The following is a 13,769-nucleotide window of genomic DNA, read 5'->3' on the forward strand; positions in this document are numbered from 1 at the left end:
AGGGCAGGCCCAATCCCTAGGTGCAGCCCCTGGTCAGGCTCAGAGCAGGGCTGATTGGGGAGTTGGGGCACTGCCCCCTGTCATGCACAGAGCAGGGCGGATCGGGAGGTTGCGATGCCACCCTCAGTCATGCTCAGGGTAAGACTGATTGGGGGGTTAGGCCACCGCCCCCTGTCACACTCAAGGAAGGGTCGAAGGGGAGGTTGCGGCGCCACCTCCTGTCATGCACAGAGCAGGGCCAATCAGGGGGTTGGGGCACTGCCCCCTGTCATGCACAGAGCAGGGCCCATCAGGGGGGTTGGGGCTCTGGACTGTAGTATTATGCAGAAGGGCAAAGTGAAAAATGGTTTGGAGCCAAATAGACTTAAGTTTGAGTTGTAGCTTTGCCACTTCCTGGGTTTTGAGAAGTTACCAAAACACTCCAATCCTCAGTTTACTGTAAAATGTTGAAATGATGGGGGGAGGGGAGATAGGACAAGAGAAACAGAGAGGAAGAGATGGTGAGAGATCAAGAAATAGATAATAAATATTTATGATCATAAAGAAATGAAAACACTGCTTCATATATTGTGTCACTAGTCTGTGTGTTGAATCTATACAACTGTAAATTGCAACTCTATTACTTGTTTAAAATTCTTTGAAAAGTTATTGAATTTGGTAGAGTTGAAAACATTTTTATATTATTAAAACATATGGTTAAATATGTTTCTTGTGATGAAGTACAACCAGTTTAATGTACTAATGTGTTTAATGATTACTGGGGAGATCTACTGATGAATTAATGTTAATGAAAAAAATAATTTTAAAATCCTTTGTTTATTTATCACTCTTGAATATTATAAATTGGTCCAGTCACCTTCCCAACCCATATGCACCCCTATATTCATAGCAGCACAATCTACAATAGCTAAGATTTGGAAACAGCCTAAGTGCCCATCAGCAGATGAATGGATTAAAAAGCCATGGAGCATCTATACAACGGGATACTAGGCAGCTGTTTTCAAGTTGGGTTGTTTATATTTCATTCTGATCAATAGCATATGGTTGACTGATCAGAGTAAGGAATGTTGCTTTTTTTTCTATGTCAAAGAATTTTGTGTTCCACTTTAGCATCCTAACATACACATTGCTAGAATGTAGGCAAATAAATGTCATGGGTTCTATTATATAAAAAATTAGCATGTGCTCTAAAATAAGGTTTCATGCATTAGGAATGCATGATGGAAGATTATTTGGCTTTGGGTGGTGGGCACACATAGCAATATATAGATCAAATATCACAGAAATATGTACTGGAAACCTATATAATCTTATTAACCAATGTCACCCCAATAAATTTTATTAAAATTATTTTTAAAAAGTAGGAATGCAATGTGGAAAATTAATCCCAAAGACAAAATCTAGTTGAAATAAACACCAACCTAAGAAAATTTTAGTAAAGGACTATCCTATTGATAAGGTCCTCACCCTTCCTGCCTCATAATCTCTATTGGCATTCAGTCATCTGCACATTCTCTTTTATTTTTCAACTCGAGGCCCATTTCATGAAATTCGTGCACTCAGGAGAGGGGTTCCAGAGCCCTGCAATCAATCACCCCAATGAGGCAGGCCCTGCCCACCTGCTGCAGCCTGCCAGTTGGTAGCCTGGGCCTCCCTCTTTGGGGCAATCGTGGAGCCCCCAATTGATCGATTGCTTTGCCAGCTAGTGGCCTGGACCTCCCTCTTCAGGGGCCCCCAACCAATCACATCGCACCTGCCTTGGCTGGACAGGGGCCCTCATCCAATCACATCACACCTGCCTTGGCTGGCCTGGTGCCAGTGGATGTCATAGCGTGGTTGTCCAGAAGGTCATCCGGATGGTCGTTCTGCTGTTTGGTTGTTCGGTCGATTTGCATATTACACTTTTATTATTATAGATAGATTGCCATAGAGAAGAAGCCTAACACTGAGTCCCAACAGTTGACTGTTAAAGATAAACTTAGCAAACAATTTCAGGTTGCTGAACATAATTTCGTGATACTGTGTCTTCACCTCCGAGAGTCATTAGCCTAACTAAAACTGTCTGTAGTCATTGTGTTCTTCTCTTCCTCACTTGCTGTCTTTCTTTTTGATTGAGGATTCTTTGCAGTGTTATGCTTTGATTCTCTTCTCTTTATCTTTTCTTGTATCTGCTTTAGATTCTTTGGTTGTAGTCTCCATAAGTCTTGCAAAAAGAAAAAAACACTTATTGTTATAACAGTCTATTTTGAGCTGATAACAATGTCACTTCATTGCTTACAAAAATTCTACACTTTCACTTCCCACACACTCTAGAGTATTGCTGTCAGAATTGAAGCAGATAAAACAACATGTGCAAAGGCCCCAACAGAATCAAGCCCAGCAAATTGGTAGAAAAGGAAAATCGGTGTTCCAAGGGGAGACAAATGCAAAAGGGGGCTGAGGAGGTAAGCAGAATCCGATATTCGTGTCCTACTACACATTGTAATACGTTGTTGTATATTCCCCAATGACACTGGTATTCTTTTTCTGGGATCTAGAGAAATGAAGCATGTCACATTATAAAGTTTTAGTAATACATATTTGAGAATAATACATATATGATCTTCATCAACAGTGTAATGAGCAATGTCAAAATCAGAATACTTCACTCTTGGAGAGACAAGTGCTGAGCAGTATTTACTTCACCAGGGATGTCCAGGTTTCTTCTGTAATCCTTCCTGCTGCTCCCCCCACCCCAGGTATTCTCAGTCACCTTAATGTAAAGGCTTCCAGCAACTTCCATGTCATCCCCCAATAAAAATTCATCCACATGCCATCAGGGGAGCAAGCATCAATAAACCAATAAGGTCATTTTAGGGTATGGAAGGAGAAGGAATTCTGGGAAATAGCTTCAATGTGCAAGATGATGGAAAAAGAAGAGAAAAGGCAAAAAGGGCTCCTATTCCCAGAAATTGTTGGGCTAACAGTAGCAAGTCAGATCTCTAAGTTTCAATATGCTGGTCAATTAAGCTAATTAAAGGTTATACAGGAGAGATTGGAAAGAGATAAGAACTGGGATAACTTTTATTCTGTAGCTCCAATATAAAGTGCAGCTACATGTTTAGGATATTTTATCAGCCATAGAAAAAATAAACAAGAAAAAACTTCCATCAAAGAAGAGTTTTTATCATAAATGGGTGCTGGATTTTATCAATTTTTTTTTTCTGAGAAGGCTGTAAAAAGTTCTTGAAATGGGAACTGGATAAAAGTTGGCCTGTTGCTTACAGCCTGTCCTCAGTGCTTCCCCATTACCTCAGCAATATATATTTAGCATCCAACCCTCTGGCCACTTTCAACACAATCTCTCTTTCCACTACCACTAATTTTGCATCTTGTTCTCTAGAAAGAGAAAACGACATGAAACTCCTGAGTTCACTAGTATTTTTATCATTCTCTGCTTTTGTCTGTTCTGTTTCTGCCCTCTGGCATATTTCCCCTCAACTTGGCCTTTCCAGTCTCAGACTCAGCACTTTGAGAAGATTTCTTTGACTTCTGTAGGTACATTTGGACATGTGTTTTCCAAAGTCTTCATATTACTGCAAACTTACATCATGTTAATTATGATACATTTTATCAGCTTTCTTCTTATTAGGTATAATCTCTTTAAGCATAGGTATGATATCTTATTATTCTGTTTATAAAGGACAGAGAAGTTCCTGATATGTAAAAAGGGGCAAAAAAAACACAACCATTTCTTGGATTATCTTTACTGAGAGAGGAGAATCGGGAGCCATCTATTTGACAGAGGCAGAACATTCTACTTATGACAATTCATCTCTACTGACTAATGCTGAGCTACATCAACAAGAGGCTGATCCTATCTGATTGCAATTAAAGATACACTTGGAAGAACAAATATAGCTTTTCAATGTATAATGAAATGCAAACAATTAAAAGCAGATTTCTATTGAAGTGCAGACAAGGAAAGAGAATCAGGACACAGGAGGAGAAAGACATTAGAAAAAAGAAGTATAGCTAGAACTTCTAGGACTATGCTGTATAAGAGTGGTGAAAGCGGACATCCCTGTCTTATTCCTGGCCTTAAGGGAAACACTTTTAGTTTTTAGTTTTTGCCCATTGGATATGATGTTGGCTGTAAGTTTTTCATATATAGCCTTTACTATGTTGAGGTATGATCTCTCTATTTCCACTTTGCTGGATTTTATAGAATGCTTTTTCTGCATTTACTGATATGATCATGTGATATTTATCTTTCATTTTGTTTATGTGATGTATCACATTTATTGATTTGCAAATATTGTGCCAGCCTTGCATCCCTGGAATAAATCCCACTTGGTCATGTTGTATGGTATTTTTAATGTATTGCTGGATCTGATTTGCTAATATTTTTTGAGGATTTTAGTGTCTATGTTCATTGGGGATATTGACCTATAATTTTCTTTCTTTGTAATGTCTTTAACTGGTTTTGGTCTTAGGATATAATTGACCTTGTAAAAAGAGCTTGGAAATCTTCCCTCCTCTTGAAATTTTTGGAATAGTTTGAGGAGGATAGGTATTAGTTTTTTTTTTTTTTTTTTTTTGAGTATTTGGTAAAATTCACCCGTGAAGCCATCCAGTCCAGAATTTTTTTTCTGAGAGTTTTTAAAATTATTATTACTGCTTCAATTACATTAGTTGTGATTGTTCTGGTCAGAGGGAGCTCTTACCTTTTTTGACCGCATGGATAGACCTGAAGGGTATTATGCTAAGCAAAATAAGCCAGACAGAGAAAGACAAATATCACATAATCTAACATGTGGAATCTAGTGAACAAAATAAACTGACAAACAAAATGGAACTGGTAGCATGGATTCATGGAACAGACTGGCCAGTGCCCAAGGGGAAATGGGTGGGGTGACAAGATAAAGAAGGTGAAGGGATTAGCTAATGAACATATATGCATATCCCATGGATACAGACAATAGTTTGGTGAAGGCCGGGGGTGGGGGTGAGGGTGTGCAGGGGCGTACTGAAGGGGGTCAATGGAGGAAAAAAGGGGACATATGTAATACTTTCAACAATAAAGATTTAAAAAATAAATAAATCAAAATTTAGAAATATTTTATTAAAAACAAATAAATAAATAAATGAAAAAAGAAGTATTACAGATTTTTATACTGCACTTTGGCTTAAATCTTCATACAGGAATAATTTTTAGGAATATCAACGTTCCCAGGTGTTCAATAAATGCTGCTTGTTAAGATTTAGCCGTCAAAGGTTGGAGGCAAGAGTGGATTATCTCAAAGTGGGGATTAGAGCTGGACAAGTTATAGGTATGGCAATGGAAAAGGTATATTAAACATTTTAAGTTCTTTATTAAGGGTGACAAACACTTGAGGTAATACACATGAATGGAGTGGTCTGGCGGAAAACAGGAGAGGAGATATCTGGTACTTGCCTTATTGAAAAAGAGCTACAGCTTAGAATTGTGGCTCAATGTTGGAGGATTTATGTTTGTTTTTAGGTTTTTAAGAAAATCCATCAAACTATATTTCTAAAAATATTTTTATTGATTTCAGAGAGGAAAGGAGAGGAAGAGAAAGATAGAAAAATCAATGATGAGAGAGAATCATTGATTGGCTGCCTCCTGCATGCCCCCTATTGGGGACTGAGCCCACAATCTGGGCATGTGCCCTTGACCAGGAATTAAACCGTGAACTCCTAATTCATGGGTCTCCACTCAACCACTGAGCCACATTGGTTGGGGCCATCAAGTTCTATTTTTTATGTGAAAACTCCCACTAATTTTATTAGTTTTATCTTATCCTATATAATAATCCTATATAATAAAGAGGTAATATGCAAGTTGACCATCAAGGCCTCGCACAAGATGGCCGCCACAAGATGTCTGGCAGGGGAGGGCAGTTGTGGGCAACCAGGCCTGCAGGGGAGGGCAGCTGGGGGGGACCAGGCCTGCAGGGGAGGGCAGTTGGGGGGGAACCAGGCCTGCAGGGGAAGGCAGTTGGGAGTGACCAGGCCTGCAGGGGAGGGCAGTTAGAGGTGACTGGGCCAGCGGGGGAGGGCAGTTGGGGGCGACCAGGCCTGCAGGGGAGGGCAATTGGGGGGACCAGGCCTGCAGGAGAGGGCAGTTGGGGGTGACTAGGCCGGCAAGGGAGGGCAGTTGGGGGCGACCGGGCCAGCAGGGGAGGGCAGTTGGGTGCAGTTGGGTTGGCCGGGGAGCAGTTAGGCGTTGATCAGGCCAGCAGGGGAGTGGTTAGGGGGTGATCAAGCTGGCAGGCAGAAGCGGTTAGGGGCAATCAGGCAGGCAGGCAGGTGAACAGTTGGGAGCCAGCAGTCACGGATTATGAGAGGGATCCCAGATTGGAGAGGGTACAGGTTGGGCTGAGGGGCACCTGCCCCCCACACAGTGCACAAATTTTGTGCACTGGGCCTCTAGTCTATATGATAAAAGCCTAAGCGACCATTAGATGGTCCTAACACCCTCACGCACGATGTCGTCACAAGATGGCTGCCACAAAGATGGTTGCCACAAGATGGCTGCAACCAGATGGCCATGCGCACAGCGAAGGCAGGGCCTGGCAGATGCTCTGTGTGGTGAGGCCTGGGGGGTCCTGTGGCTCCGCACGGCACAGAGGAGGCCAGTCCTGGTTTCTCCGCCACCTTGTGCGGAGGAAGTGGGTCCTGGCAGAGGAGGCGGGTCGCAGCAGAGAAGGGCAGTTGTGGGCAATCAGGCCTGCAGGGGAGGGTAGTTGGGGGCGATTGGGCTGGCAGGGGAGCAGTTAGGCGTCAATCAGGCCGGCAGGGGAGTGGTTAGGGGGTGATCAGGCTGGCAGACAGAAGGGGTTAGGGGCAACCAGGCAGGCAGGCAGGTGAGCAGTTAGGAGCCAGCAGTCCCAGATTGGAGAGGTTGCAGACTGGACTAAGAGACACCCCCGACCCGTGCATGAATTTTGTGCACTGGGCCTCTAGTTTAATATAAGGATAATATGCAAATCAACTGAAAGGCAGGACAACTGGTCGCTATGATGCACACTGACCACCAGGGGGCAGACACTCAATGCAGGAGTTGCCCCCTCATGGTCAGTGGGCTCCCACAGGGGAAGCACCGCTCAGCCAGAAGCCGGGCTCATGGTTGGAGAGTGCAGTGGCGGTGGCGGTGGCGGGAGCCTCTCTTACCTCCGAGGCAGCCTCTCCCACCTCCAAGGCAGTGCCAGTGGGTGCGGGCCTAAACTGGCAGTCAGACATCCCCTGAGGGCTCCCAGACTGCGAAAAGGTGCAAGCCGGGCTGAGGGACCCCCAACCCCCAGTGCATGAATGTCACGCACTGGGCATCTAGTTTCTTTATAAACCTTTGAGGGAAATGAAAACACACTGGGAATGCAGGCAGTTGCAGCTTGCAGCCTATTGACCTGCAAAGCTGATAAATTAACCTGCTACAAACCACAAACCCAGTAAGTGATGCACAGCTGAATTCAGGTCAGGCAATCTGTCTTTCATGGGGCTACTCCCCATTCTCACTCCAGGAGTTCTTAGTAGTGTGATCGCAAGTATGTGCACACACAGAAACAGACACACACACACACACACACACACACACACACAAATGTACAACAGACCCTTTTGGAAGTTCAGTGAAGCCCAAAGTTTTCTCATTAGAATAATAGTTCAAAACCATGAAATAAAATACATAAGAGCTCAAAGAAAACCAATTATATTGAAATATATTTTTCAAAATGAGCAATGAGGACATAGCAATGGGCTTTACGACTGAGAAGTGCCCAGATAGGGACTAGATGTTAATCCTAGAACTTCAGAAATATTTTAGCCAGATGTAATGTCTGATGCTATAATTTTATGATTCCATTTTTAACAATTTCCTGGACAATACTTTCACCATGTCTTTAAATAATAGTTTTTTTATATTTTCATATATCTAAACAGTATTTCTGCCTTTAGTTAAATGTATTTACTAATGTGCTGTATATAAAATGAATAGATAATTGTCATTATTCATTTTCCATTTGATACTTTTAATAAATCCAGTTATAAGAATTTAAAGCATTTTATTACTATATTTTGAATAGGCAAAAGACACAAAATATGTAAATAACATTTTATCACTTTTTAATTATGCACTTTTATTTTAAAATGTTATTGTAACAAAACAAAATAGTGGCCTATTAAACATTGTGTATTTATTATTTTTTTTCTTTCACACACTCTTGAAATATATTTCAACTTAAAATGAATAAGAAACCCCCAAAATATAATACTTCTTTTGAAAAACACAAACATACGAAAGACAACATTAACTATAGAAATACACAAAAAATTAATAATTGGCAGAAATTCAATATTTCAACATTAGTTAATAGTAAATAAATTGACACATCCTATTGTAGTTTTAAAACCATGCCCTTTAAGTTCAAGTAAGCACATCTATTTCCATTTCAGTAACCCTATGATTTTTTACATAAAATTTAACACAATTACAATATTATTGATATTTATTCAGCCTTTAATGAGTGCCAAGTTCTGCTATTTTGTTACATGTGTTTTGGCTTAATTTTCACAAAATCTCTAATGGTTAAATACTATGTGCACAGTTCATAGATTAAGAAACTGAGTCTTGGAAACATTAAAAATACTTGCTCAAGGTTGCACAATGAGAAAGTGTAGCATTGGAATGCAACCTACAGCAGATTGATCCTATCTAATTGCTAAAACTGTGCCCTTAAAGACAGAGGAACAATCTTGTACTTTAATGACACCCCAGAACCCAGCAAGGGCTTAAACAAAGAACGTGCTCAAGAAATAATTATTGAACTAAAAATTGAAATTTTAGAAGTGAGGTGTATATTTAAAACAAAGATGATAATTTTTGCTGAATAATGGGAATGTGGCAAAAGTCCATTTCTAACTTACCTTTTTGCATTCATCTGACTGACTTTGAAGCAAGAAGGAATAGCTTATGATTTGAATAAAAATGAACTAGTATTTCAAATTCCAAATGTGGTTTTATATGTAACTCCAACATTACATTTCTGCATAAACTTCTGCATATTATTTAACCTCAGATATTAAATATTTGGCTTGGAGGTTATTTGACCTAAAACACATAGAGACCTTAAAGGTTGAAGAAAAATGTAAGAAACTATGAATGCCATTTCTGATTTTGCAAGAGAGAGGCTTGCGTTTTCCTCAAAGTACTTACAAAGTGTCTGAATCCATGATGACAGGCTGTTTCCTGCATTCTTTTCATATACTTCAGTCAATTCAAGAAGATACAACCTATCAGTGTTGTTATTCATAGAAATCTCAAAGTTTCAGGCAACTTAATATAGTCCCACACCTCCATGCTAGCAATGGAAAACTGAAAAGTGTTCTATTTATTTTTCTGCCATATGTCTTAACAAGCTACAGTCTTAAAGACATGCTAAAACTAAAATATCAAATTTTCTGTACTTGTGGATTGGCCTGAGTGCAATTATTCTTCAAAGGCATACTACTTAAAAATCAGATGCATTTTGTGTCAAAGTCCATGGGGATGGGAAGGGAAAAGCTAATGATATTTTTAGAATCCATTCTGTCCACTTTATATAAAATAGTTACATCAAATAATTAACCCACTTTTATTATCCTTCTATTAGCTATTAAAAGGGGACAATGAGGTAAAGAGAATCTTCCAGAATAACACAATTAAGAAATGGCAGATCCAAGATTTAATTCTGAGGTCCATGTATGTTTGGAGCATTGATCTTTGCCCCTTACAGTGATTCAGCTTGAGCTAGCTCTATAAAATCTCAGGACTTAAGGTTCTTTAGCTGTTAGGGAAATGGGTTGGTCAACTGATTTCCAAACACTGTCTTGTAATAAAAATGTATTTAACATATTAATAAACCAAGTTGGGGAGAATTCTACTCTATATTTGTTAAATTATTTTCTTCCTTGCCCTAACTGGCTTGGCTCAGTGGATAGAGCATCGGCCTGCGGAATCAAGGGTCCCAGGTTCGATTCTGGTCAAGGACATGTACATTGGTTGCGGACACATACCCAGTAGGGAGTGTGCAGGAGGCAGCTGATCTGTTTCTCTCTCATCGATGTTTCTAACTCTCTATCCCTATCCCTTCCTCTCTGTAAAAAATCAATAAAATATATTTTTTTTAAAATTATTTTCTTCCACAGGTTATGTTATATTGAAAATAAGACCCAAAACTCATACTAAGACTAATAATACTTTTAAATATTTTATTTGAGATGAAAATGTCACAAATTTAACAGTTAATAATTTTCCAAATGTTTTATCTTAGAATTAAATGAATTCATCATATCTATGATATTCAGCCAGGTTTTAATGGCTTAAACTTTTAAAAGTTTGATTAATTATCTGCTATATCAAGTGTGATAATTATATGCCTATTAAGAAACCATATGTTAAATTTCAGGTCCTCCAAACTGTTCTCTTTTGTTCAAAGTTGACTCAGAACTCAAACAATTAGACCCCTTAAATCAAGATTGTTCAACAGTATTCAAAATAATCTGTTTATGATGTCAATTTTTTTCATGAAAATATTCTACTGCTATGGAAAAAAAAACTTATTATGCCCCAAACTCTAAGTTAAAGCTCTACATGTGGATACCATCAGAGTACCACAAGGTTATGCAGCTGAGTGATATGTTCTGAGTTAGAATACTAGTGAAGAATATTTTATCTCAGCCTTCTCTAAGTAGTCTTAATCTAAGTATGTTTATAGGGTTCGATCTATAAAACCTGAATTCATGTTCACAAATTTGATGTGCACATTTTTCTATGGGAAAAAATAGATTTTGACAGATTTTTAAATGGATTCATAATCTTAAAAGGATTGTAAACACTGCACTGACTTTTAAGCAAGATATTTTATATTTTCAACCTTGGCTTTTTATTTTCATGAATTTAAACTAAATAACTTAAAAGGCAGCTACTGAGTTTAATTTTTCTATTGCACTAAGGACAGAACTCAGGATACGAAATCTCAGACAGGAGGTCTCTGTTCACTGCACTGGATATCTTGGGGTCCTTTTCCCAAGATATAAATATTGATTACTTAGTTTCTTCATCACAGCTGTTTTCACTTCCTGATTTCTCAGAGTATAGATAAGTGGATTCAAAAAAGGGGTGAAGATGGTATAGAAAACAGAGAGAACTTTGTCCACTAGGAAGTTTGTGAAAGGCCACACGTAGATGAAGATGCAGGGCCCAAAGAACATTAACACAACAATGAAATGTGCAGTGCAGGTGGAAAAAGCCTTAGATGATCCTATGGAAGAGTGGTCCTTGATAGTAACAAGAACAATAATGTATGAGGTGAGCAAAAGCAGAAAACTTATAAGAGCAATCACACCACTGGTTGAGATCATGAAGACCCCAAGGACATATATATCTATACAAGACAGCTGGATGACCAAAGGAAGGTCACAGAAGAAACTATCTATAACATTGGGGCCACAGAAGGGTAAATAGAGAATAAAAGCTAACTGGCTCATTGTATGCAGGAAGCCCACCATCCAGGAAGTTACCACAAGCCCAACACATACTCTTTGGCTTATAATAGTTGAATAATGGAGAGGTTTGCATATGGCAATGTACCTGTCAAAAGACATGGAGATCAGCAGCACAATCTCAGTCCCAGTGAAGAGGTGCAATAAGAAGATCTGAGAAACGCAACCCTCAAAGGAGATGGTCTTGCGTTGAGCAAAGAAGTCCATGATCATCTTTGGAGTGGCAAAAGAGGACAAGCACATGTCAATGAGAGACAAATTGCTGAGTAGGAAGTACATGGGGGAGTGAAGGTGTGGGGTGGACAGGATCGTGAACAAAATCAGGCAGTTACCCAACATGGTCATTAAATAGAAAATGAAAAATATCACATTGAAGAAAATCTGGAGCTCCGGAGAATCAGTAAGTCCAAGTAACACAAATTCAGACACTCTGGAATGGTTGAACCCCTCCATTGATCTACAGACTTTGCTCTAAAATGACAAAATGGAACAGAATGATGGAGCTAGAAAATGTGACACTTCTATAAGTACATAATAAGGAGTTATGATATTAGTTAATACTTTACTAGAGTATTGTTTATTTCCTAAAATCCAACTAATAACTATCTCAGTAACAATTTTTTCTTTTTGGAATCACTTAACAATTGCTATGAGATATCAATTCAAATGGACAACTTCTTGATTTTGACTAGCATTAGTACATGTTGGTTTATATTCATCACATACCCACACTATAATTTCCTGTTCTGAATGTTACATAATCAATATTTATAGAGGAAGGTTACACTGAGGTAGTGTGCTCTACTTAATAAATCAGATAAATTAAAAAAAGTTAAATAAAGGTGGAAATTGCAACAGTTTCTGTTAAACCAAAAGAAAAAAAGCAATTATACTGAATCCATTATTGTTGAGCACTGGATTTAAATAACAGTTTAACATGATTTCAGAGGACTCACTTAGTTTACGAGGGTGATAAATGATTTTTCATTTAAGTGAATTCCCAATCTTCTCAGCTACAGAAAAATCCAGTTTCATTCTCATTTCACTTGCCTACTTTCAAAGTGTTTTGTCAGTATTGATAAGCACTATTTTTATCTATTAATATTTAAATGATAAATTAATTTCTAATTCCATAAAACTACTGATGACCAAATGGTATATACATAACATATGAGAGTTATTCTCAACCTTGTTACTTCATAATCTCATAGAAACATTTAAAAAAAGAAGAAATCCCTCTTTCAATTTTCCTCATGCTGCTCAAATACATTTATTTTTATTGATTAAGGAAAAAAAAGGTTTTAGGACTGGGCCAGGAAATGTATAAGATGAGTGTTGGGTATCTTGTAGTACCAGAATATAAGATGCTAAAAACAAAACAAAGCAAACAAAAAACCCACATTGATGGCAGCATGTCAAAGTGACACCAGAGCCAACTGAAAGAGGACTCATTTTAAAATTGACTTTTCAATTTAGAGCACATTTCAAGTTCTGCAAATATGTCCTATGACATTTTTCATCTAGGTGACCTCCCTTTTTCCCATTTGGAAAAATATATGGTTTCACCCTCATATACTTTGCATATTCAAATTGTTCTATCAATATTGATAAATATTTTTTAATTTGTCAGAGAACAATATTCCAGAAATCTTAAAACTGAACTGTGGCAAAAGGGCTAACGGTTAAAGTATTCTTGACTTGCTCTGTGATCTTGATCATTCCTCAGTAGCCTCTCAGAGACTTGCTTCTTTGTCTGTGAGAATTAAGTTAGATGGTTTATATAAAGCAGTAAAAATATTTTCTGGGTAAGATTCATGAACTCTCCAGGTTTCCCAATGCAAATTTAAGAATACTGTTCCAAAATAATCAGTTTGACTTATTGTATTAATACTAGTAGTAATAATTGCAGTAAAAATATTCTAAGTTTCAATTCATAAATTAGAAACAGATACATGCTTCCAAAACAACTTCATCTTTTTAAAGTTAAATTACTTATTTTCATATGAAAATTATATAAGTACCTTAATATATTAAATGCACGGAAAATTCTCAGCCTTATATATTTAAATATTTTTCCTACTTTCCTGACTTAATAATGTAGTTATTAATGAGAGCGTGGAAACTCTTACTATATCCAGTTTACATACATAATGGATGTATTATGTATTCATTGTCAGTGAATAAAGAGTTGTCAGGTTTTTACCTCCTTTCATTTCAGAAGGGTACCT

General features: G+C 38.2%; 1 protein-coding gene across 1 annotated transcript; it reads right to left on the reverse strand.

The window, feature by feature from the left end:
- Positions 1 to 11,034: 11,034 nt before the first annotated feature.
- LOC102243670 (olfactory receptor 4K2) lies at positions 11,035 to 11,994 on the reverse strand. Its single transcript, XM_005856942.1, has one exon. The coding sequence runs from the start codon at positions 11,992 to 11,994 to the stop codon at positions 11,035 to 11,037; it is 960 nt and encodes a 319-aa protein (XP_005857004.1).
- Between the last annotated feature and the right edge of the window lie 1,775 nt (positions 11,995 to 13,769).

The sequence above is a fragment of the Myotis brandtii genome, unplaced genomic scaffold (genome assembly GCF_000412655.1).
Source record: "Myotis brandtii unplaced genomic scaffold, ASM41265v1 scaffold1056, whole genome shotgun sequence".
Taxonomy (NCBI): domain Eukaryota; kingdom Metazoa; phylum Chordata; class Mammalia; order Chiroptera; family Vespertilionidae; genus Myotis; species Myotis brandtii.